Source organism: Emys orbicularis, chromosome 2 (assembly GCF_028017835.1).
Source record: "Emys orbicularis isolate rEmyOrb1 chromosome 2, rEmyOrb1.hap1, whole genome shotgun sequence".
NCBI classification, from domain to species: Eukaryota; Metazoa; Chordata; order Testudines; family Emydidae; genus Emys; species Emys orbicularis.
The window spans coordinates 180,751,130-180,778,514 of NC_088684.1; the positions used below are offsets into that span (position 1 = coordinate 180,751,130).

The following is a 27,385-nucleotide window of genomic DNA, read 5'->3' on the forward strand; positions in this document are numbered from 1 at the left end:
CCATCCAGCCCAGGGCTCTGCCTCTGGCAATAGCTAATGCCTCTGCTTCAAAAGAAAACAAAAAGCCCCATAATACACCTCGTCAGTTGTGCAAAGAAGTTGTACATTCTCGTTGAAACTATTTATTTCAGAATGACTTATCCTTCTTCCTGGAACAAAAAGAGAAAATATACAGCTATTTTCTAACATTATGAATTATCATTTTTACCTTATTTATTTGCATTGGAATAGAGCCAAAAGGCCTCAATTGGGATTGAGGCTCCAGCATACTGTACAAACAAATGAAGCACGGTCCTTGACCTTAAATCCATACAATTTAAATAGGTAGGCTTGGCCTGTGTGTGCGCCATTTTAAAGTGACCCTTAATCCCTAAATGAAAGACCTTTTTGCTTTGGCAAACAGTTTGATTAACAGTCCTTTTAGTTATTAGAAAATTCCTCCCTCAAGGTGCTTTCCATTCCTGGTGTGTTCCCAAGCATCTTTGCAGACACATTCCTGACTTGACAACAGTTCCACTTTTCAAATTGTTTGAAAAACAATACTTTTCACATGCCTTTCTCTCGTTCCATATGTAGTTGTCACTCTAGGTTGGCTGCACACAATTCAAAATAATACTTATTTTTTATTAAAACTGGAATAAATGGAAGTCTTCCAAGAGGCAAGGTCCTCATTTTGTGTGCATGTGAGAGGAGGGGGAGGGAGAGGGAGTGGGGCTGTTCAGGATATGAAGGCTATCTAATGCATCATGTTGAATATTTTACCTGTTGCAGTTTTATACTTTGATTTCTATTGCCCCATATACAGCAGCATTCTTGTAGCTGTCCAGCCTGCCTTAATCTTCACAAAGGAGGAGGAGTTGCTTTCAGAGCTTTTTATCCAGATGAATCCAAAATGCTTTCTAAATTCCAGTCAGTCTTCGTCTCTCTTATGCACCTGCTCGCTTATGTGTGTGCAAATGCTCATTCAGGCTCAACAACTGATTCCTGGCCAGACTACCAGGCCACCAGACCAGCTATGCTATGCAATATTGCTTAGTGGAATCATAGAACATGTAGGATCTGATTGCTGCACTGAGTTGCGTTAATCAATCAACTTTGTGCATGGATCTTAACTGAGAGAGTAATGAGACTGTGCTTAGAGCACTCCTGCTGTCATAGAAAATGTTAGGGGTCCAGGACATACAGCTTTCTGTGTAAAGTCCTGAGAGCTTGGTGCCATTTCTCCAAGTTTCAATGCTGGCAGGATTGCTCATGGAACATCCTGGCTCCTACCGCTCTGCTTTTCCCCCATATAGACCACGTAATAGCAAGAGCAGGATTTTGCCCTATATACAAGGGTTTGCCCATAGACAAAAGTCACACCCGTAAAAGGTTGGTTGGCATAGTGTTACCCGCAAATCTGTTTTGGTGGCGTGCACTGTGCTGGTGCGTGTGTCAGTGCTTGTGTGTAACAGCGCGCTGTGTCGCTAGAAGTGTGGTGTTCTCCCTGAGATCTACACTGCTTGCAGGCTCTCTGCTTTAATGGAAACTTCTGATGTGTATTGTGGGATAACCTCTAGCACAGAGAATTCTGGAAATGTGAGATAAAGTGCCAGAATTCCGTTTGATCTATCTACCTCTTTGTTGTGCCTGTTTCTGAACAACACGCTGGAAACATGGATGAGGACTTTGCTGCTCCAGTTCATTAGGAGAGAGAGATGCTTTTCACAGGGAAGGGGAAATTTATTTAACTGCTGAATCATTGCCAATATTGGCCAAGGAAGGCTTGTTTGTGATCTTACTGCAATCACTGCTTGTAAATTATAAGAAAACTAAGTATCACGTTTAATGAATTATCCATTTAAAGTCAGAAATAGGACAGGCATAATATACCGATGAGTATGTCAGTTATCTTTTTGAGTTTGTCAGGTGATTAGATTTTAACTATTGAGTGCTAAACTGTAAGCCACTGAAAGTTTGGTTTCACTTTGGCAACTTGTCATGTGCTTGCTTCTAATTTGCATTTAAATGTAAACATTTATATGCAAATAAACACACACAAGCACAATAGTTGCTTGTATCTTCTTTGCTGGATGACTAGAAATTGCTTGTTAATTGAATTTACAGGAGATGAAAACAAAACAGCAAGACATTCACTATGTCATTAGAAAGGAAAAGACATGGGGCCTGATTCTCCACAGTGTTGTACAACTGTCTTGGCTCCTGTGCAATTACATTGGTGTAAAACTACTGTAACAAGTGTAGCACAGTGAAGAATCATGCCCTTGGGCTCTGGCCTATTAGAAGCATTAGTCTTAGGGCTTGTCTATACTTACGCGCTGGTTCGGTGGCAGGCAATCGAACTTCTGGGTTCGATTTATCGCGTCTTGTCTGGACGCGATAAATCGAACCCAGAAGAGCTCGCCGTCGACTCCGGTAATCCTGCTCGGTGCGAGGAGTACGCGGAGTCGACGGGGGAGCCTGCCTGCTGCATCTGGACCATGGTAAGTTCAAACTAAGGTACGTCGACTTCAGCTACGTTATTCACGTAGCTGAAGTTGCGTACCTTAGTTCGAATTGGGGGGTTAGTGTAGACCAGGCCTTAACTAGGCGGTACCTCCATATCTAAGATAAATCACAACAAAGTGGGGGTTGTGAACTGTTAGGAGACCATGCAAAGTGTGTGACCCTCATGTCTGACTTTGGAAGCTACAACTTTAGCTGTTCTTTTCTTATTTTTATCTGCCTAATGATTTCTTCACAGGCAGCTGTAGGATTCACTTCAGCTTTTCTGAGTCTGCAACAGCTCTCATTTCAGTTTGGGCAGGGGTTCCTCCATTTGTTCTTCACCCAAGCTTAAAGCTGAACAAACACCTACAACTAGATGGTGTTTGATGAACATTAGTTGTCCCACATGGGCTGTATAAGAGGAGGCCTTTATTCTCTTTCAACTGACTAATTCCTTGGTCTTCACAACAGGTCCATTAGCAATGCTGTTGTTCTCTTGTTTACATACTGACATTGGTGAAGGGATAAGGAGGAAGGGCTAAGGAGAGTTCCCAGGCTTTGTAATGAGTTAATGCTTCTTATGGGATGTTAACTGCAGTATGCTCTGTTTTAATCAAACTCAGTTCAAGTGTTGCTGTTTAAACATCTGTAGAATAAACTGAAGAAAAGAGTTAATATAAAACCATAGTACATATACAACCTTTAAAGTGACCTATTGTATTAATTTATTCTAACCAAAAATACTTCTGAACTTTTTTCCTAAACATGATTTTCTTACTGGGTTACTGGAGACTTCCTCTTCATTTATTAGTTGAATTATTATTAAATATGGCCAGTGCATGGTGTGTGAGAGAGAGGGAGAGGTTTTTAGGACAATGTTCAGACCCTCTCAAGTAAGATTATTGTAGCTGAGATGCCCTTAGGACATACTAATATTTTTAGGACCATTGACAGGTCTTAGTCACTGCTCTAAATCCAACCAGTTCAATTAGAAACAAAGTTAAACAGGAAGAGAAGCTTCCTGGTTTTTTTTTTTTTAATCTCTCATGATTAAAGGAAAAAGAGTAAAGTTGAGAGGATGAAATAATTATTTCTTCACCCACATACAGTGCGCAGGATGACAACAAAACTTCCTATCCTGGCTGCTGTCCTGTCATACTACTATCTGATAAATGGGAAAAGCTGCCCCAGGAAGAGGGGCAGTAGCAGACCGTTCAAAAAGGTTCAGTGGAATTGTTTAAAAAACACTGTTATAGCAATTCTGACTGATGATTTACAGATTTTTAAACACGTTGGAAAACAGTGTTTTCTAGACTAGGTCCTTGCTAGACTACTAGCCAATCTCTAGACAGGGATACAGAAAAGGACCTAGGGATATGGGGCAGATAAGCCCAGGACTAAAGCTGGCTGGAAAAAGAGTGGGACATACTTTCATCAGAATTTGCCAAGTCATCAAAATTAAAATGTCTTGCAGAGACTGTTAGTTTCTGGTGGAGTTCCAATGGAACCTAGGCTGGAACCTGGCCTGCCAGGCACATTTGTCTGAAACCTGCCTGATTTCCTGCCAGCTTACCCATGGGGCTTCCAGGATCTGTGGCTCCAGCTCAAACAGCTGTTAGGTGGGACTGTCCCAGAGCCAGGCTCCAGTCATTTTCACAGAGACTTTCAAAAATTTTGGTTTTCATTCCTAATTGGAACAAAACCAGATTTCAAAATATCTAAATCCTCTGCAAAATAGAATTAACTCCCCCTTGCTCCCCCCGCACCTCTAGCCAGGACCCAGAATCTGGTAAAAAGGTTCACATAAAGGGACTTGCAGTGTTAAAGGGACCTAAAACATCACTGCCACCACCAGGGGACCAACTGACAAGGGGGTGTGGCCAGTGGCAAGGCAGATCAGGAATATATTGGTTAAATATATTCTTCAGGTAGCCTGTGTTGAACATCCTATGGAGCTTGAGCTGGCGCCCCCTGTCCAAACTCCTGAGGGATGGCAGCGTACAGACATTACTCTCCCATAGCAGCCTATGAATGCTCCCTGGAGTGCAGCACACATCCCATTGCAGATGAATGAAGATGCTAGTTTAGAATACAGTTTTGAATCATGGTCTTCCTCTTCTTCATCTCCCACGGCTGGCTGTTTGGTACGAAGAGAGACTCATTTTCCCTGCTCTGAGGGAGAAGAGACGCTGGTAACTCAATGGGGAGCACAGAGTGGTTCGATGGTTCCCACGTCTCCAGTCCAATTGTCAACACTTACTGCATTGTGTTGCATGTTTCATGTGGTACAGAGTATCATGTGGTACAGAAAATTCCTGCTGCTCTATGTAAACAGGTGGCCTTCCCAGCTGTCACTAAAACAAAATTCACATGCTATTTAGGGTCAAAACTCACCCCCTTTCCTAGGGCATGGCTTTATTAACAAATTAATGCAAAATAAACAATATAAACTCTAGCACAAACCACCTCCCCATGTAACAGAGCACATACAGTGGCATTGTATTATTGTTCATCTGTAAAGTCTCATTGAATTGAAATGAGAAACTGGATGAGAAATTAAACCAAAATCTCTTCGCACCATCTTGAGTTGGATTTTTGAGATGTCTTGGTACTTTTTTTAAAAGGGTAGGGGATAACACAGAGTCTTGGCCAAATGGTCTTCTAAACAAAGTGTGTTCCAATGCCTAAGGTGATTGATGAGTTGTTGAACTCGTGCAGTCTTCTTTGTTGGCTGTGTTACTGCGCTATCAGAATGTCATTATTAAATACTTTGAACAGTGCTTTGTCAGGGACTTTGTGCATTGCATGATCTTGATAATATCTTCCCTATCAAGATTGTGCCAAAATTCTGCCTTGTTGTGTGCAGGTGTGCTGGACTGATGAGGACTGGATCCTCAGCACATCCAGGCATGACAAGGGAAGGATATAAATTTACCCCTCCACTGAGCAGTGAACTAGGGTCCTGGCTACAGTGCCTCATGGGACTCCATGGTCCCAAAGGGTGTTGGTTGATGACTTGGGGGTGTGGCTAAGGCTTTTTCTACACTACAGAGTTAGGCAATGTAAGGCAGCTTATGCTGACCTAATTATATCAGTGTCTACACTAGAATGCTGCTTCCACTGAAGTAAGTGGCCTGCTACACGCTGACATAACTCCACCGCCACGAGAGGCGTAGCACTTATGTTGATGTAGTTAGAGTGACACAGTGTCCATGTAGAAAATGAGTTACTTACATTGGCTACTGGCTCTCATTCTTGTCAGTTTCATGGCTGCCTCTGGCTCAGAGCAGCAGCCTGGGGTTCACAGCTAGAGCCATGAAACTGACAAGAAAGTCAGTTTCACTGCTGATTAGGCTCTATGCTGTAAAATTGAGCCCATCAGTGGGCTCACAGCTGCACCCCACCCCAGCTGTCAGTCGGGTGGCAGGCTCACAGCTGGAGCCCCCTGTGACACTGCACTCCATAATGTTTTATGGAAATATGGTTATGAGTGTGAATATAACATAACTGGAATATGTTTTATGCAAAAGGTCTCATGTAAGGTATCATTACAAAGCTTATAATCTACGGAGTGTGTTCATCCTATTTGTATGTATGTATCATACTTGTATCTAAAACTAGAAATATAAAGTATAACTCTGAGGTCCTATTGTAATTATGCAAAGTGTGGGCCATTTATGGTGGTTTAGAATCTTGATGGCTCCCATTGACTAGGACAATTGGTTGTAAGTGGTCTGTTTACTTGCAAACCTTCCTGGGTGTGTGTGGGCCAGCCCTGGAAGAATGAAGGCTGAGGTCTCACAGGACATGTGACCATGTCACCTGATACTGGAATCCATCTTAAACCTGGTGCTTTTCCATTTAGAAGGAGGGGTGGGGACCCAGAGAGACAAAAGATTCCTGCCTTGTGCCAAAGCTATAAAAGGGGGTGGAACAGAACAAAGGGGGTCCCAGTCATGAGACAGCCCCTGCTTTTCACCTAAGATGCCTGCTGGAACTAACAAGGACTGTATCGGGGAAAGGATTGGGCCCAGACTAGGAAGGAGTCTAGTCTGTGAAAGAAGCTTATTGGAACATCTGAGGGTGAGGTTTACCTGTATTCAGTTTCTTAATGTATTGGGCTTAGACCTTCATGTTTTGTTTTATTTTGCTTGGTAACTTACTTTGTTCTGTCTGTTATTACTTGAAACCACTTAAATCCTACTTTTTATACTTAATAAAATCATGTTTGTTAATTAATAAATGCAGAGTAAGTGATTAATACCTAGGAGAGCAAACAGCTGTGCATATCTCTCTATCAGTGATATAGAGGGTGGACAATGTATGAGTTTACCCTATATACACTTTATACAGAGTAAAACGGATTTATTTGGGGTTTGGATCCCATTGGAAACTGGGTGTCTGGTGACCTGCTAAGTAGTTTTTGGTTTGGGGGCATGGACCAGAACTGGGTCTGTGTTGCAGCAGGCTAGCATGTCTGGCTCAACCAGGCAGGGTTCTGGAGTCCCAAGCTGTCAGGGAAAACAGGGTCAGAGGTAGTTTCAGCACATCAGGTGACAGTCCCAATGGGATCTCTGTGACCGAACTCGTCACACCCCCACCACCTTGGGGTGACAGCTGGAACTATGAGCCCAGTGCAGGGCTCAATTTCACAGCATGGAGCCTACCAGCAATTAAATTTATATTCTTGTCAGTTTCGTGGCTCCAGTTCTGAGCCAGAAGTAGCCCTGAAACTCACAAGAATGTCAATTTCACTGCTGGTAGGTTCCATGCTGTGAAATTGAGCCCAGTGCTTGGTTCACAGCTCTGGCTATTGCCTCAGGGCAGGTGGGAGGCTCCAGCTATGAGCCCCGCACAGCTATCAGTGCCCCACAGAGTCTCAATTCAGTCTGTACAAGCGCTCGTAGTAAGGACGCACACCACCGGCAGAAGGAGGGCAGTATGGACACCAACAGCCAATTGAATTACTGCAGTGTCTGTAGGTCGACCTAATTTTGTAGTGTAGACAAGCCCTAAGTCACCAGCAAACATGCTGGCCTCTTTTAAAACAACCTGTACCCTATATTCTGTCCATGGGCTTCTGCTGGAGAATTTACAGGCTCCAACACACTTTTGGCTTCTGGGTAGAGAGTTATTCAAAGTCGATGGCCCTCCTGGTAGAAAACCTATTGTTCTGCTAGGGTAGAGCCATTCAGTGTGGATGGCCCTCGATTGCTCTGTCACAGCTTTCTAGAAATAGTCCCTCCACTGGATATGTCTACACTACCCGCACAACAGTGGCACAGCTTCAGCGCTTGCAGCTACACTTTGTAGCGTAGACACTTACTACAGCATCAGAAGGGATTTTTCTGTCACTGTAGTAAATCCACCCCTTTGAGGGGTGGTAGCAAGGTTGATAGAAGAATTCAGCTTCATCTACAGTGGGGTTAGGTTGACCTAACTACATTACACAAGGCATGAAACTTTTCACAGCCCTGAGTAATATAGCTAGGTATACCTACATTTTAGGTCTAGACCAGTAAGGGTCAGGTACTTGCAACAAAATAGGTGCTCTAAACCACCCTGAATGTTACAGTCAAAGTGGAGGTTGAAATATAACATGATGTTCACAAAATGGAATTCATAATTTGACATAGACATATTCCCTCTTCCCCTTCTCTTCCCCATCTGTGTGTAAGCGGGGGAATGGTCCCGCTATTGTGGGGAACTTTCCTGGCTTCTGCACTACCCCGGTGAAGTGGGCTAGCGAAAGGATCCGAGTCCTCGCTCCCACTTCCTTTACCCAGAGGCCTCCCTGCCCTTGAGGACTCCCCTTCCACTCTCCTGTCTGGCAGAGTCCTCGTAAACCCCGACAAGGCTGGGCCCAGGATTCCTGGGGGGCTTGACCCCCAACCCTGCTGTGGTCACCTAGGACAGGGGCTAGGGTGTCCCCACTCCGGGGTACTCTCTTTGCACTGGGCACCTCCCTGACCCACTGATCATCTTATACAATTTAAAGCAAATACAAGTTGTTTAATTAACAATTACTTTTAAAAAAGAATAAGGAAAAATGGAAAAGGTTAAAGGAAACACATCGCCCTGCTCTGAGGCAGGGAATATCACAAGCAGTGTCTCTGGAACGTCAGGGCAGTTCACAGTCTGTTCCTTGTAGGTCCCGGGCCTCCTTCTCAGGCCCTGGCTGTGCTGCAGAGACGCTGTGGGTTGGACACTTGCTCTGGCGGTGGCCACACGCTCTCAGGCTCTAGGTGGCAGGACCCTTCTTCCCAGCGTCGCCCCCGCCCTGTCAGGGTTACGATCCCCCTCCAAGTCTGGCCTGCAAGGCCTCTTGGCTGAGGTATCTCCCTGTGCTGGGCCCACTGCCAGGGTCCCCCTCACTCTCCCCAGCTGCTCGCCGCACCCGGCTCCGGACTGCTCCAGCCCCGGCTCCAGCCCCAGCCCTGGCTCCAGCTCCACTCGGCCTCAGCCCGGCTGCTGCTGCTGCTCTGCCTCCAGCTCCCTGGGCTGCTTCTCTGGCCCCTCTGGCTCTGGTTGCTGCGGCTCTCCTCCCAGGGCAGGTCTGCTCTGCAGGCTGCTTCTGTAACTCTGCTTTGGGGCTGCAGCTCTGCTCCCAGCAACTTAGCTCAGGCCCCTGCTCTCTCCTGGCTGTGCTCTGACTTTGGGGCTGCAGCTCTGCTCCCAGCAACTTAGCTCAGGCCCCTGCTCTCTCCTGGCTGTGCTCTGGCTTTGGGGCTGCAGCTGTGCTCCCAGCAACTTAGCTCAGGCCCCTGCTCTCTCCTGGCTGTGCTCTGGCTTTGTGGCTGCGCCTCTGGCCCCTCTGGATCTGGCACGGTTCTGCTCTCCAGCTCAGCTTGGGCCCCTGCTTTCTCCTTAGCTCGGCCCCACTCAGTCTGACCCAGGCAATTCCAGCTCACACGGAGGACGGGACCTCCCTCGCCTCCTGACCCACTGATTAGCCTGCCCGCCCTGTCAATCAGGCTGATCTGGAGCATTGGCCTCTCCCCATTGTTCCTGGGGACTGTCAGTCTCAGGCTCCTGATTTGCCATCGACCCTTCCCCTTTTAGTACTGGGAGCAAGCCAATCAAAACACCCCCACTGAATGTTAGTAAGGGGGCAACAGTCCCCTTACATGTGGACAAATCCGCGTTCCCCTTTGCTCCCTCTCTACAGAGGCCAATCATAGTTGCGGTACTTGCACTCCATTGTGTGTAAGGGCACAGCAGGGCTAGCAGCTCCATGTCCATCTTCTAAGGGCTGACACAACAGCTGTCTGAGACACAGTGCCTACTGGAGCGCCCCTTGAGGTGGTACATCAGATAAGGAATGTGCAGAGGATTTAAGTGGAAAGGTTAACAAATTGGAGCTCTTTCCACAAAAATGATCAGCAGTGAAATATTTAACCACGTTGACATATAAACTATTATAATCAGATTTCCAAGTCAACCATCCATCAAGATGAACTAACGTAGTTCATGGCTCACTGAGCTATTGCTTCAGACTGTCTGCAAACTCAAAAAAACACTGCCTCAGTTTACACTGTTGCTTTCACAACCAAATCAGCTAGAAATGTAATTTTATTTTTGGCAGTTTTGATTCTGAAGCACAATTCTGTAGTCAGGGCAGGATACTGAGGCAAATTCTGCAGCTGAAGAATCATGGAATACATGAGGCTGTGGTTACAAATGTATTATCAGGCCCCAAATTCTTAGCTGTAAAAATAAGCTCAGTCTCTTGAACAGTATTAAACAAGTGAAAATAAATTCAGGATCCCTTCAGTGTTCATGCATGTCCTTCATTTTCAGACCATTGTAGTCCAAATGTATTCAAAGAGTTTATTTCTAGTTTTTGAGATGATGCAGAAATGTTTCAAACAGAACTCTTTCTCCAGGAAGAAAGAATAGTTGTTTCTCGAAGTCTCATATCAAGAAATGTCTTGTCCAATCAATTTCTAATGTTCAAAATTAATATAATATATACCTTAATTAGAAAATAAAAATCTACACTGTGCTGAGACTAAGCATGAGAAATGTCATGCCAAAAGCAGCTTTTTGGAGAAAGTACAGTCTAAATTCGGGCTTAGAATGGGAATTATCTTTCATTCTGGACTATGGAGTCACTTCTGAATCCGTAGGTAATATGTAACTATTTGTATATGTATGTATACATTTTATATGTGCATGCATGCATGCTGTAGAATTGTTCATTCTAGCAGCAGTTCATTTTATAGCAAAAAATCAGCCCTATCATTTACACTCATTATTTATACAAAAATTTGTTAGTCATCTACGTGTATTTCCCCTTAATGTCAAGATTTTTAATATCTGTGTACCAGTTTTCTGAATTCTGTAGGATATATTGTCAAGAGTTCTCCTTAACAAAACTTTATTGCATGGGACAAAATCCTGTTATCAGAACAATATTGCCGAGTGGGGAAAAATGCATCAAGTCAAGCGGAATAGGGTTCGAATCTGTGTGTATACAAAGGAGCTGGCTTATCAGGATCAGGGTAGGGTCAAAGGTGCTCAGTTTGTACTAAGCAGAAATTTGTCAATGTTAGCTGAAGCTAGGCAAAGGGGCAACATTAGGGGAACAAACTGGTGGAATCGTGGTGAGAAAAGCAGCCAGACAAGGGATAAAAATACCATTTGAACAAGTGCCCTTGTGCCTAGGATAGGGGAAGAGCCTCACATTGCCAGGCATGCTCAGCAGCCCATATGGAGTCCCACAGTCTGGACAGGCTCTGTGCTTGTTGCGCACAAGAAGCGAGGCCCTCCTCAGCTGCAGTAGTCCGTGCCTGTGCCACAGCTAGTCAGCCGCACCCCCAAAGGCTGTGAGAGACTCCACAACCCAGGGCAGGACCTAGGGACGAAATGCTTCTTCCCTATTACCCCACCATGGGGGTGGGGTCTTCTTGCTAGTCTGATAACAGAAGAAACAGTGGGGTTGAGTGGCCTCATCTATAGATCTGGCTGCCAGCTCCAAAGGGGAGTAATTGTCCTCCCCTGACTGTATTTTCATTGTTGTGCCCCCTTTTGAAATTGAATTTTTGTTTTAATCCAGGCTTGGTTATTTCCACCAGAAATAGTAGGCGAGGTATTTCCTCAGGAAATTCTGTACCTAAAAAAGGACATTCCTGTATATGTACTGAGATTCTTAAAGAAAAGCATTCTTTCACTACATGCAGGCACTCCTCACAGAACTACTAGAGAGTTGCTATCACGGTGTTTATACTATGTTGTTATAAACATAAGGTGGTATTTCAACTTTGTTCATAAATGTTATGTCATGATCTCTCTCTCTCTCTCTCTGTGTGTGTGTGTGTGTGTGTGTGTGTGTGTGTGTGTAAATAAATATATAAAAACATTTGGAGTATGTCATTTTATGGGTGCTGTCTTCCATTCTCCTTACCAAAAATATGTTTCAAAAATGTGCTTCAGAGGCTAAATTCAAGTGAAGACCTTTTTGCAAAACATGATTTCAGGATAGAGACTATAACTCATTGGAAGCATTAAGAAATGCACTTTGACTGGAGCTTAGTGTGCCAGCATTTCATATTTTGGATAAATGACTGGACGTGTGTGAAGATGTTTAAACTAAATCTGATTCTAAGAAATGTCGAGCTTCATTGAAGTTTAAACAGAGCTGAATGGGGTTTAGATTACAGAAGTTTGGACTATGGTTTTAAAAATGGCTAAAACACTTTTTAGTTACTGTACAAATTGGGCAAAATAGAAGAACAGCCCCCCACCACTGTATACCCCATGAAATCAATAGATTGAAGTTTTAAAGTGTTTTATTTACTGTTACGTGTTTGATTCTCACAAATTGCTGTCATGTTGCTTTTTATTTCAGGACTCCGAGTCCCTTGACACCTACACCCAGAACACTCTCTCTGCATTATACCCGCCTTTTGAGGCCACAGCTGCCACTGTCCTGTGGCAGCTTTTCAGCATAGTTGAAAAGCTGTATCGAGGAGATGGCCTCAGGTGCCTAATTGATTTCCTTGTCCCTGCCAAGAGAGTCTTACAGTGCATTCAGCGAGAAACCTGTGTAAGTATAGCTTACTCTGGCAAAACAGAGGCCTCCTTTGTTCCTGACTTGGGAAAAGAGATAAGATGGAATTTAATCTCTGATCTAGAGAGCTCTTTTAGTCTAGCAAATAAAATTTTGCAGGGGACAAATTCTAAAGGTACCAAGGAGAACAGTGAAAGAGAATTATTTACCAACCTTTTTAAAACTGTGTCTGGAAAAGGAGTTAACTTGCAAAACCTGAACAGGAAACTAGCTGCAATCTACAGAAGCTGTTGATAGCAAAATTTGGGAAGGAAAACATGGTCTTCTTTTTAACTGATAATGATTTTAAACATCCCAGTGCAGGCACTGAAATGATAGAGGACCAAGATAAAATATTTGCAATAACAAAAAAATGCATAAGTCTGGAAGGTATTTTTAAAGGGAGCAGATATTGTAGCAAAGATATTATTGTGGTTATTTTCTTTTCCAAGCTGACTAAAATCCTTGCCAGTGATGTGTCTGGAGTATGGAGCTGGCTAGGGCTGTGCACTTGGGGTTCATGGCCGCAGAGGTTTAAGTCCCTGAGGGGTGACATCCCCACAGTTGGGGGAGGATTTTTCCAGTGATTGATTGACAGACCATTAGAGGGAACCTTAGAGGACTTGTACTCCTCTGTCTCAGCACTCCTGGCTGGCATCTCTGATATGATATAGCTGTCAGGTAGTAGAGAAGTCAAGACCCAGAAGAACTACCATTGCATACAAATGGCAGGTACAGGCACCCTGTCAGCTCCTCCACACTCCAAATAAGATATCTCCCCTATTTAAGTTTTGTAACTACAAGGACTCTCTTCTGGCCACCTTCTCTCCCTGCAGCAGTTCCTCAGAGCTGACTGCAACCCTAGTGAACACTGTGTCCATGATGCAGGAGAGAAGAGCATCAATCCATGCAAAGGAGCCCTCTGCTCTGTCCATAAACTTACCACATCCACAGTTTGATTCCACACAATGATGCATAGATGCAGCTCTCATCTGCCCCTATTCTGTATTCAGTCTCGGCATCCTCAGAGCTGGAATTATTTATCAATCACATACTGTCTCTTCTGGTGCCTAGCAGCAAGGAACTTCTTTTTATTAAGGTGGTCCCAACCTGAAACATAATGGGACTGTGTCTGGATTAGCTTTCCTTTGAGACATGCAATAGAAATATTCAAAGACAGAATTTTAGGAACCCATTCCTGTAGAATGGGAATCAACTCCCCTTTCTCCTTTCCATTCTTCAGCACCAGTAATAGAAACATAGGTGAAATCTGATTTTTCATTTTCCCCAAATCATTGTATGCTGTTGGAGATTTTCAGAAAATGCTAATTGTTCTCTCTTCTCTGGGTTGTCTTTTCCGCCTGAGTAGTTTCATTTAGATTTCTGATGTGTTTACACTTGGTAAAAGAGTATTAAATACTTAATCCTCCCTCAGAGCTTGAGGATAGACTAGATGATCTTTTGAGGTCCCTTCCAGCACTACATTTCTATAACTTCTGTGAAATTTGCTGTCCAACTGAGCTATTGCCTGTCTGGTTTCGTTCCATGTTTCATTTTTCTCCCCCTAGCTTGGCACGTTCGGTGAGCTTCCTTTTGACTCTTTGGTGCATGATGCTCTTGAATCATTCTCTCCGACCTGTTTAAAATAATAATGCTGAATGGTTCTGGTTTTCGGCATTGTCGGCGGGCTGCATGTGCTTTCCATTCCTTTAGTTTTAAATTTTAAAAAAAAAGTTGTTGTTTTTTTACCATCATTAGCTTCTTCCAAAGGGAACTGTTGTTGTCTTTCTGCAGCCCTCCACTGCTGCAACTTTTCCTGTTTGCCGCTAAATGCCATGCGCAGCTCATGAGAACCAGAGATAGCATTCAGATTAGCAGTGATGCTTGTTGGTGGGCAGGGAGGAAAGAAAAAAGAGGTGGATATACTTTCCCAGTATTTTTGTACCTAAAAAAGGATTGGGGTTCTGTCTGAGGGTTGGGCTGTGTAACAAGATAGCAGATGTTAGAAACCTGCCTAGAACTCCTGAAGTTGGTAAGTGTGGCTCATTAACTCCTCCCAGGGTACTAGAGAGACTGGAGTGTGTCTCAGGGCAGAAGTGATAGGAAGCTAAGACAGAAGAGATCCTGGAAAGGAAACTACTGGAACAGCCATACTCAGGCAGGAAGTGTGGGCTTACATTGAGATTTAGGTTGTTTGTTGTAAGTAGGGCTCCATGTCTGTCACAGAGGTCGCAGAAGTCATGGATTCCATGGGGTTCCTCCCCCTCAATGGGTCCCCCAACTTCCCCACTGCAGCCTCCCCCCTCCCCCCTCATGATTCAATCATGAGTATTTTTAGTATCAATCATGGACAGGTCAGGGGCCGTGATTTTTTGTTTTTTGCCTGTGACCTGTCCATGACTTTTACTAAAAATACTCATGATTAAATTGTAGCCTTAGTTATAAGCCAAGCCCCCAAAAGAGGGGTGACTCTGGACACTAGGTCAAAGTCAGTGTGTACTTTTGAGGATGGAGGTAGAGAATTAGATCACTGACAGACTGTTCTTCCCATCCTTAATATGTCTTGCCTTAAGTCATGCTGTATTACAGCTGCATCTATAGACTTTTGCTGTGCTCAACTGAGGAAGGAATTGAATCACCATCCTGCTTAATCATTCCTTAGCTAGCTATTGGAAGTGCTCCAAAGTAGATATGACTTACGTAATGGATAGTTTGTGTACTTGGTTTTCTTTGTTATGTTTTTATTGTAGCATATTTTGTTTTGATGTAGGGTTTTTTGCGGGCACTGAGTTGTATGTGTATTTTTCCATTAGGTGGGGAAATTATTCATAAGTCATTCTTTTAAATATATTTTTAGCACCTAGCAATACACCTCTACCCCGATATAACGTGACCCGATATAACACGAATTTGGATATAATACGGTAAAGCAGTGCTCCAGGAGGGCGGGGCTGCGTACTCCGGTGGATCAAAGCAAGTTCGATATAACACGGTTTCACCTATAACACAGTAAGATTTTTTGGCTCCCGAGGATAGCGTTATATCGAGGTAGAGGTGTATGTCTTTTTTATGTTTGCATTTTATCATGTAGCTTTGCTACAGGTATTGGCTTTCATTTAACAAATTTCTTAAGAGTCTTACAACAGAAGTATTCTCAAACAAAAAACTTGAAGGTGAAGTGAAGATTGCAGGCATGTATCAGAGTTCTGAACATGTACTACCTCTATATGTGTCTGTCACTCACTCACTCACTCACTCACTCACTCACTCACTCACTCACTCACTCACTCAGAGACTCAGGAAATTCAAAGTTAAGGTTGCACTTATAAGAAACCCAAATATTTGAAATTATGGAAATTCCCAATTAAGATAGCCAAACTACTTTAACTCGGCACTTGTAGAGATGTCAGGCTACCATTTTCCCTCTTTGCAGATGAAGTATCAGAAGTAGATGACAAAAAACGTAGGTTTTATAACTATCAGAGGGGTAGCCGTGTTAGTCTGTATCCACAAAAACAACGAGGAGTCTGGTGGCACCTTAAAGACTAACAGATTTATTTGGGCATAAACTTTTGTGGGTAAAAAACCCACTTCTTCAGATGCATAGAGTGAAAATTACAGATACAGGCATAATCATATATTGGCACATGAAGAGAAAGGAGTTACCTTACAAGTGGAGAACCAGTGTTGAAGGCCAATTTAGTCAGGGTGAATGTGGTCCACTCCCAATAATTGATAAGGAGGTGTCAATATCAAGAGAGGCAAAATTGCTTTTGTAGTGAGCCAGCCACTCCCAGTCCCTATTCAAGCCCAAATTGATGGTGTTAAGTTTGCAAATGAATTGTAGCTCTGCAGTTTCTCTTTGAAGTCTGTTTTTGAAGTTTTTTTGTTGAAGAATGGCTACTTTTAAATCTGTTATTGAGTGTCCAGGGAGATTGAAATGTTCTCCTACTGGCTTTTGTATGTTACCATTCCTGATGTCTGATTTGTGTCCATTTATCCTTTTACGTAGAGACTGTCCAGTTTGGCCAATGTACATGGCAGAGAGGCATTGCTGGCACATGATGGCATATATCACATTGGTAGATGTGCAGGTGAATGAGCCTGTGATAGTGTGGTTGGGTCCTCTGATGGAGTCGCTAGAGTAGATATGGGAACAGAGAAGGCAATGAGGTTTGTTACAGGGATTGGTTCCTGGGTTAGTTTTTCTGTGGTGTGGTGTGTAGTGACTAGTGAGTATTTACTTCAGGTTGGGGGGCTGTCTGTAAGTGAGGTTTTATAACTGGTTGCATACCCACATGTCTCCAATATGAAGTGTTCTGCTTTGTCACCACACTGACGTTTTGCTTTTTTTGATGCAAGTGCTATAATTTTACAATCAGGAAGGTTTGTATATGGAGCCACACTGGCTCTGTGTCTAATGAAATTTAGATAATTGTCTAGGGCATGCAGTGGTTAAGGTCAGGGCTGGATTAAGGCAGGGGCTTTAGGGGCTGCATCCTAGGGCCCCAGCTCAAGGGGGGGTCCCACAAAAATAAATCACAGGCAGCGATCTCCGGGCCGCTAAAAGGGTGCTCAGGCAGGCTGCCTGCATGCTGTGGCCCCACGCCGCTCTCGGAAGCGGCTGGCTGCTGGCACATCTCTGTGGCCCCTGGCAAGGGGAGGGGAGGCAGCTCCACCCCCAACACTGTCCCCACAGCTCTCAAGGGGCGTGCAGAGACGTGCTAGCAGCCAGCCGCTTCCAGGAGCGGCATGGGGCTATGGCAGGCAGGCAGGCAGCCTAAACCCTGCTGCATCACTGGCCGGGAGCTGCCTGTGGTAAGCGCCTCCTGGCTGAGGCTACACCTCACTCCCCCTCCTCCACTCCAACCCCCTGTCCCAAATCAGAATCCCCTCCTGCACCCAAACTCCCTCCCAGACCCCGCACTCCCTCCTGCACCCCAATCCCCTGCCTCAGCCCCTCCTGCACCAAACTCCCTCCCAGGAAAAAGACTTGTATACAGGGGCCACACAAAGAGCAGGTGGCTTTTGGAAGAGATGTCCTGGGGGCCATGCTTCCATAAGGGGAGCTAGACTGATCGTGGGCAAACTTGAGAAAATTGTCTGTATGTGCAGCCTCCCTCTCTTCTCCCCTGCTCCTTTCTTCTACTCACAAAGAAATCTGGTTCCATTTAAACTAGATACCAAAAAAGAAGAAGAGTAAAACTTTGGGACAGATCCTCAACTGGTGTAAATTATTCTAGTCTTCTTAGAGGGCATGTTCTGTCGGGAATTTCTGCCAAACATGGTAGATTTAAGGATTTACCTCCCCACAGTTCTGCTTTACAGCAAAATTTGCGTGTGTGCGCAGTACCCATCAAAGTGGGTAATATACATCTCCCTCCTCCACAGCATAACCTAGAGATCGGAGGCACTTTCAGGAAAGTGTAAGCCACCAATGGGAAGAAAGTATATATTTGTTCTTATATTCATTGCTTTCTTGGTTGCTTTTTACTTTTGCTTTCTGTGTCTTTATGATACACTTTTTTCTCACCCTTCTAAATGAAATCCCATATCATGTGTGTTGCCCCTCATTGGCTGAAATCTGAATCTCCCTTCCCCATCACACCACACAGTGTCACATAGTCCCTTCTGCCAGTTCTATCACTTAATGGTTTTTTTTCAGTGTCCTACTTTGTCCTGCTGATTTACCCTATGCTGACACTGAAACAGTAGTTAAGGAAGAGGTATTTTTGTCATTACCTCATTATAGCCAGAAGCACAACTTTATCTCTAATCATGCTCAATCTAGACTATCAGTAGTCTCGGTGAGCCTGTTATATCTCTCATGATGTGTTTGACTTTGCTTTGCATTGTTTTTGTTCAGTAATGTCTGGCTTTATTTCTTTCACCCAGTATTTCTGTATTTTAGGAGCTTATTAGTGGTTTCTACTTGTGTTTTCCCATTCCAGTATTCCATAAACAGACCACTTGTCAGCATAGTTATATTGGTTTAAATGTCTGCTCTCTCTCTTTATTCCCAAGCCCAAAGCATTGAAATTTTAATTTACTTGAATTTAAGTTTTCCTTCTTCTATAGACTTGACACGTTTTTGAGCCTTTCTGACAGCTCTCGTCTTTGCATAAAAATAATACAATGATTATGATTACATTACCAACAAATCCAAAACCTTTGCTCTTTATTGCTTTCCTGTCGTTCGATGCACTTGGATCTTGGTCCTAATGCATAGGTCTTACTGGACCACCGGGGCTGAATTTCTTTGCACCTTATGTTCTTTTAAAGTTAACGGGCAAATTTCCAGCTTCTCCTACATGAGTAGGTCTGCGGAAGGAGCAATAAGGCATTTTTAGTACACCTGAACAGGGAAACAGGCATCAGGTACAAAATATAAACTGAGGGCCAGATCCTTGGTTGGTGTAAACTGTCATAGCTCCATTGAAGCCAGTGGAGCTATGTCTTGTTATACTAGCTGAGGCTCTGGCCCCTAGTCTTTCCTTTAGCACGAAGTTGATGAGCCAGCTAGTATGCTCAGTAGCTCAGCACAGTCCTACAGGGGGAGACCAGTTGGGATGGAGATGTGGTAAGAGCCCCACCATCCTCTGTGTGCCTGCTAGAATGTCACTTTCCTACTGCACCCATCTGCAGCTCCCCTCTTTGGGCCTTAGGGTAGAGAAGAGTGAAAATTCCTATGGTCTGCTTCTCTCCTCCTTTCCCTATATTTCACCCCAAATGTTCCTACTTAAAGGCTTCAAACGTTGCCAAGTACACTTTATCTGATCAGACAATATTGATATCTGGGGATCTAAACAAACCAAGTTACTAGGATGATTTCCCCCGCCCCCCAAATGCAAACATGAAACAAATCTTTGAGTCCTCACACATGCCACTACTCATTACAATTGATATTCCTATATTAACCGTCCCATATTAAGGTTCTTGGCTTCAGTATTTTTCTTATGTACTTTTTTTGGTAAACATTTGGACCAGTTTTGCACGGTGCTTCATATCTGGACTCAGTTTCCATGCTCAGCACTGCCCAGGCCTGAGCTTTAATTAGTGTCACCATTGAAAATATTGTTTAAAATCAAATGCACAATTTATTGGGAACTCAGTAATCAAACCACGGCTCACCAAATTTAAGAGACAAAAACAAGTATAAGAAATATTTTGTTTTGTTGGAGTCTGCAGACAGTTGGATGGTTTCATAGCTAAGATTTTCAGATTTTTCATTTTTAATTACTGTATACCTCTATGTAACTGATAATTATATTCGAGAGAGACTGGAAACTAACTATGTATTGTTATCCTGGTACATGGAACCCTTTCGTTTTTATCCTTGTACTGTCCATGCTGCCAGCCCTTACTTGCGCAAGTAGTTCTGATTTCCATGAGGATAATGGGATTACTTGTGTGACTATGGGTTTTGCAGGTTCAAGCCTTAAATCAAGATTGCCACATCAGTGAGGTATTTATATTTGGAGTGAGTAAATGATAACCTGAGCACTGTCAGAGACAGACCATGGAAGTGTTTGGATTCAGTATCTCATGGTTACATGAAATTGATATAATGAAGAGGGACTTTGCCTGATAGACAATAGCTGAGGTGATTATTAAAACAATTAAGGATAATCAGTCATGTTAACTTACAACCTCTTTTAAATGAGAAAACATTAATTCAGAATTCAGGGTCTCTGCTCTTTGCTAGAAATACGCAAGTCACACCAGCCTTCTTAAAGTTTTCAGGGCCCAATCCTGATTTCATTGAAGTTAGTATTTCAATTGACTTCAGTGGGAGGGAGGATCAGGTTGTGGGGATGAGGGCGGTGTGAGAGGGAGGGAAATTTTTGCTCACATTTATACTTTGTGAACTGGAAGTTTCTCAGGAATGCAACTATTCAGGAAATGACTTGAAGATTTACAGTCCTCAGGCTTTAATTTACAAGGCACTGAAGGATTTATAATCCAACATTTGTCCAAAATATAGAAGCTCAGCAGCACTCAGAATAAGGGATTTAATGACTATTTAGTTGTAGTTACATAATGGACAGTTCTCTTGCCATAGAATATGCTATGTACTGCATGCAATTATTCATTGCCTCAATGACAGAGGTTTCAACCCACAAAATGCTTTTCTTCTCACCCTTGTCTCCCTTTTTTGCTGATAACTTCCAAATACCTGGCTGGGAAGCTGAACCTACCATTGCTTCCACTGGCAGTTTAAAAACAACATAATCTCCATAGCCTAAATAGATGCAAGAAAAATGAACTTTTGTTGATTTCATTATATTCAGAAAACAAATTAGAGACAGGAGACTCTAGAGTCATTTAAAACTAGTCTGGACAAAGCATTGTAAAAGATACTGTAGATAACAGACCTGGATTAGCCCCTCCCTGGACAGTGAGTTAAATAACCCAATAGGTGTTTTCCATCTCAAAGTTTGGTAGTCTAGAGCTTTTCCTCTGGTGCCACAAAGAGAGGGAATGCCAGAAAGGGCTTTGGAAGGGTGAAGGCACAGCTCCAGCGAATCCACCATCCTGTGAAAGTGCTCCTGCTGGATATAGGAAGATGTGGAGAGGAAGACCAGCCACTCCCCACAACATCACTTCGAGCTAACCCAAACCAAAACCTGATTGTTACAATAGTAACTCCCTCTGGATCCTCTCTGCAGCCACTGTGGCATAACCGTGGAGAAACAGGAGGGCTGGGAAGAGAGTGCCTTTTGTGCATAGGCCTGGGCCTCTAGGGCTAGAGCGTCTCTTTCCATAAATACTAGCCTGTGCTCCCTATCTGCTCTGCACTCCTCAGAACCCTCTTACCTGAGGCATTAATCACTAGGAAATTCCACAAAGACAATCTGGTGGAGTTGCCTGTCTCCTCCGCCCTGCTTCTGCCTGTGCCACTGTGGGACAGAGTGATCTATGAACCTATCGATTAGCCCTTCTATATTGTCATGGGTTCTCCAATTCAGTGCTTCTGTGGAATTTTTAAGCACATTGTTGCATATGGGCGGGAGGAGAGAGAATACACAAAAACATTACTTTTCAAATGATGGTTTACAGCACTACTGATTTCTTTGTACATAAGACAAATGTGCCCATACGTGCAACTCAAGTAACTGATCTCTGTGAGGCAGGAGATGTCAGATTGTTGCTGAATTAACCAGAACACAGTATGAAGGAATTGGGGTGAAAAGTAACATGTTTTAGTCCAGAGACATTTGTTTTACTGTTTGTTTAAAATTTAAATAGATGCAGCTGTGTATTAATCAGAGTTTAAGTGACTTATTAGTAGGTGAAAATCGCAAAACCTAAATAAATTAAAACTTAATCATTTTTCTCGGCAAGAAAAATATATGCAAGTATTTCCAAAGTGTAACACTCAGGTAACTGTCAAAGGGAGGTATAGTCTATGCAGAAAGGCACCAAACAGGATTAAACACTTAAACAGTGGATTGCAAAAGCAAATTATAAATGGCTTATGGGAAAACAAGTGATCAAGCAAAATACGAGTTATGTTTTCCATGTGGTCTCTGGGAAATAAGACATTTCCACTAGAACTGTGCACTTTTAACTCCCAAGACTCGTGCCAACCTAGTTTCTGGTTTTGCTTCATGTGGATCCTCGGCTGTTCTGTTTCACTTTTAAGTTTTAGGTTCAAACCCAAAGAAAAAACTAGCTGATGTTTTTCCTGGTGTCCAGATGAAACCAGGCAAAAACACTGGATTTCTAATGGGTTCCACCCAAAACCATAGATCTGTTGAGGTTCACTCCAGACTCTGCCCAAGTTTGGTCAAAAGGTTTATTAGCCTCAGTGACCCCTTCAGCACGCCTAACACAAATTCTGAGTTTGTAACAAAACCTGCATTTATGAAAGTTGTACTTCAGTAATTATGTGGCCTAGTGGATAGAGCACTGGACTGGAATTTAGGGGATCTGGGTTCTATTCCTAGCTCAAAATACATGAACTTCCTGTGCCTCGGTTTCCTCATCTGTAAGATGGGGATAATGATACTGACCTCTTTTTGTAAAACATTTTGAGATCATCTGATTAAAAGCGTAATGTGAGAGCTAGATAGTACTAAACTTTAATTGATACCAGTACACTCATTGAGGAACTGCCATATAACTGTACTGCCACTACAAGTAGCCCTTGTGTGTATGATTTCAGACATTACTTATATTGTAGGTTGAGGTATTTTATGTCTGATTTAATGTTATCAAAGACTCTTCAGCTATGAACACTTCCATTGTATAATAGAAATCTCTTTCCTGGAGCAATAGACCGCCTTTGTGGTTGTCCAGTACCTAGGTAGATGAGCTTACTGATTATGTCATTAGATTTGTGGTTACTGAGGCAGATAGCAGGCAGGCCCAGGGGATCTTTCTCTCTTTCAGGTCTGGACAGGTGCTTTGCATCCAGAAACTATTCATTATTTTTTCTCTGAGCAAAACATTGTATTACTCTGTTGACAAAAATGCCACCACCTGTATTTTATTTAATTATTTGCTTCATTGATTTATAGAGTGCTTATTAATGTAGCAACTAAATCATCCTGTTACTCAGAAGCATGCCTGGTCTTCATAACTATGCACACGTTTTTAGATGCATCTAAATTTAATATTTAAAAACTAGTTAAAGTGATCATAAAGATTATTATTATAATTAATTATTTTTAATGTACCAGAAAAGCAAGCTATTCTTCATTTATCAACCAAATTCAGGCTTTAGGGACAAATTCTGTGATGACAAAAAACACCACCACCTAAATCAGAATAACAAATAAAAGCAAAAATAAAATGGGGGTGGAAATGAGAGGAGAAAAAACAGACAACAAAGGACAGCTCAGCGAGCGAGAAATGGACAGAAAGGAGGAGGGAAGTGTATTGGGACATGGCCTAATGGTCGGGGTGAGTCTCCTTTGTACAATCCTTCACAGATGTGCAGAGTTTTGTAGGACTCTGCTCCTGTTGCTGAAGTCTTATTTGTGGGCTTGCCAATATGACAAGACCATTGCATAGGTTGGGTGAGAAAAGGAAACCATTTCAGTGGTTAGCAGAGTGGGATGTAGCATTTTCAGAGTTGAAAAAGGCTCTGGTGACTGCGCCTGTCCTCGCCTATGTATGTTTCAAAACCCCTTTTCATATTGGTCACAGATGCCATCGCTTATGCTTTGGGGTCAGTGCTGACATAGGAACCCAAAGAACTTAGGGTGGTGGCTTATTACAGCAAAAGTCTTTTCCGGAGAGAAGTTATTGCACCACCCAAAAGGGATTCCTGGCAATGGCTACATCCATAGAACACTTTCACCAATATTTGTATGGGAGGAAGTTTGTGGTCAGGACAGACCATGTTTTCCTGCAATAATTCTTTAGATTCAGGAATCCGGAGGGCAACTTGCCAGGTGGTTGGAAAAACTGCAGTGCTGTGATTTCTGTCTCACACAGGCCTGGACATGAGCATGGTAATGCTGATGCCTTGTCCAGATGGCTTTGTTGGGCAGTTAATTGCAAATGCTGCCCTAAGCAGGATAGCAAGGAATTGTTTGCTCAAGGGAATGTGTGCTGAGGAGGAGATGGCTGTCTCCTCTCTTCCCATAATTTGCCAAAATGTTCCTGGTTTATCCACTGGAACAATGTGTGTGGGGTTGTAGAAGCAGAGTTCAGAGCAACTAAAGCTTCCCACAGAGAGGATCCTGATATAAAAATAGTGTGTGACTGGAAAATCATTTGGCACCTAGAAAGGTGCCTCAGAATACCACAGTGGGACAGCTTGTAGTTTTAAGATGAAATATGATATAGGAGATGGGAACAACCTGTGCCAAAGTATTTAGGTCTCAGATTTAATCTGCTGTACATTTTTTAGATTATAGGAATGGTTCACAATGTTTTTTTGTTGGCATCTCCAAAAGTGAGTGTCTGGGGAGTTGGCCAGTTCTGCGTAGTCTCCATTTTCTTTGTCAGCGGAAATTCCCCCTTTGCTGTTTGTGTGCCCAAGATAAATTACCTCTTTTTTTGAAACAATTCATGTTTCCTTGGGTTCAGTTTCAGTTTGGCAGCATTAAGCTTATCACAGACCATTTGTAAATGTATCAATTCTTGTTCAAAAGTTTTAGCATGCACCCAGATATCATATAGATATATCAAACAGACTAAGAGCGGCATGCTGTGCAATACACTTTCCAGTGTGACTGGTGCATTGCACAAGCCAAAAGCCATCACTTTAAATTACCACGGGCCTTATCCTGCTATGAAAGCAGTCTTTTCCCTGTCCTTTGGATCCACTTCCACTTGCCACTACCCATTTTTAAGATCCAGTGTGGGAAAACCAGATTGAACCTGCTACAATATTCCAGGTTTCATTTGGTCATGGTATGGATAATAATTCTTAAAGTGACCTCATTTAGTTTTCTATTGACCACACGTAATCTGATGCTTTTCTGTGTATGAAGGTCCTGTGGTTTCTTCTACCATATTAAATTAGCAAAGAAGTCCAAGAGATGTCTGCATTGTACTTGGAAGATTTGCATCATTTTAATATTTGTCTTACATGTAATGTATCATTTAAAAATGTTTTTTTACATAATGATTTGCTGTTAGAGTGAATGGATGAAATTCTGGTTCCCTGAAGTAAGGGCTTGTCTGCATGGTTCATTAGTCTGCCTTAGAAGGGTGTAACTTTTCGTGCACACTTGTGTGTTGTGCACTAACTGGCCCATGAGGACTCTGCTGGAGTGCACTAAAAGTTTTCCTTGTGCACATTGTGGTGGGACTATATTAACGTTCACTAGGGAACTTTTAGTGCACACCAGGAGGGTCCACACAGGCCAGTTAGTGCCCAACATGCTAGTGTTTACTAGAATTTGCACCTCTTTAGTGTGGACTGGTACACCTTGTACAAATGACCCTGAATGATTTCAAGTGGCCAGGATTTCACCCAGTCTCTTTCCAGTTGGTCTTCTTGTGCTAGATGTATTTTTGTGATGATTGTTATGGCTGCATTATAATTTTTTTTTGGGGGGGGGGGGTCGTTCTTTGTTTCTTGGAGAAATAGTAATTCCTTCTCTGCTGCTTGACACTCTATTTCTACAAGTGAATTCTCCATATGAAGTAGTATTACGTTTCCTCAGTAACGCTACAATAACTTTTCGGGGGAGTTTGAGTATGAGTTATGCCTAGAGAAACAGCCATTACCATGTTTAGTAGCAGGCAATCTATCAAGGTCATTCTTTAGATTGATTTTTAGGGAATAGAGTTTCTTTGGTATCAAGACAGATTATTTTTAGAGAGCTTGTGAAGCTGACTGCACTAACAATTGAAAGCTGCTTTCCAACATTCCCAGCCTCAGCTTTTTCTTTCCTCTTATGCCCATTGGACCAGGACATCTCATTGTCAGTCTGGAAGTGGTTGAAAATCCTTTTTCTTAACAGTTTTTAAATCCAGTTCTGGATGGCTGGCTTCCTTCTGAACTTCTCATCACCTTTCATGGTCTCTGAAGAATTCAACAATTTGTTAAAAGTGTCATTAGCTGAGGAGCTGGGAAAAGATGGTTTTTCTGCAAGTGAATGTTGCCTGGTTAAAGACCATATAGTGTTAGGGATAAAACTGCAAATTTCAGCTTCTTTGTTTTTTCCAAAAATAATGAAGTAATTGTCAAAATGAGTAGATTTATAGAATAGGAATGTTACAGTAAAGCCTTGACAAACCTTTTGTTTTGTTGTAGTGACATGTAAATAACACTAGTCTCTGTGACTGTTTTTCTTTTCATCTTTCTAGTTACACAAGTATACTTTTTTTACTTTAAAATGAAATCTCTTCATCATAAGCTATGTAACATTACTGATCATTAGCCTTCATTCCAAACAGTTAAAGCTGTTTATAATTTTCATCTGTTACTCTGAATTTTAAACACTGAGTTTACTATTACAGAATACTAAAAGAAATAAGCTGTAATTGTGTTTGCCATGAAGAGTGACTAATTAGATTAGAATAAAAGCTGGGAAATAAATAGAGGCAGAAAAAAATAGTGAGGGCTGCTTCTTATTTTCATTTGGGTGAATTATCTTCTCCTCCTCTCTCCCCCCGACTGAATGTATATTCTGACAATTGTGTGAAAGAACTACTGGTGAGGGGAAGGGAGAAATTGTTCCTTTCTTGCGGGAATGGGGGGCAAAAACACACAACACCATGAAAGCACAATAGGAGGCGGCCATGGGGGGAGGGAAACTGTGAGGTTCCTTTTGTGGAGTTTTCCTTACATGGTACCATTGAGGAGGCCAAGGGTTACCCCCCACCCTGCAGAACCAGACACTGCATTTACTTCTTAGCAGATTTAAGGCGGGATGGTGGGGCTATGTGCCCCTAACCTGCAATCTGCCTAGGATCTGTGGCATGGGGTGATGGTACCAAGGAATCAGCTGTCACTACCCTGCTAGTGAGAATGGGGAGCTCCCCTCCGTGTATAGATCCTCTCAGAAGAATTCACCCTCCCCATCATGTCACTAAAATATTTCTCTTATGAGCTAAACACTGTCATATATATGTTAGCATTAGTGACCACTAATAAGGAGTTTAACAGAAACTGAATAGAAAGAAGCAAGATTGTGTAGGGTGGGATTATTTTATTTTATTTTATTTTAAAATAACTTTTCTTGAAACATGCAGAGCTTTCCTTATCTGTCAGACAGTACAGTTTGTATAAATTACTTTATTTACAGCTGCTACAGTCCTTAAATCTTTCTGCCTGCATGTTATGACCCTGTCAGTTGTATGTTGTATTAGTTAGTCCCAGATGCAGGAGGATTCTGCAGCAGGTGCATTTTTGGCTAAGCTAACATTCAGTCTTGATAT

At 42.7% G+C, this 27,385-nt stretch overlaps 1 protein-coding gene across 1 annotated transcript in view; it reads left to right on the forward strand.

Annotated features, from left to right (window-relative positions):
* Positions 1–27,385, forward strand: part of PLEKHG4B (pleckstrin homology and RhoGEF domain containing G4B) — a 119,711-nt gene that overhangs the window by 20,136 nt on the left and 72,190 nt on the right. Inside the window, exon 3 of the mRNA XM_065399601.1 lies at positions 12,338–12,535. Coding sequence (XP_065255673.1) covers positions 12,338–12,535 — 198 coding nt within the window. The remainder of the gene's footprint in view (positions 1–12,337; positions 12,536–27,385) is intronic.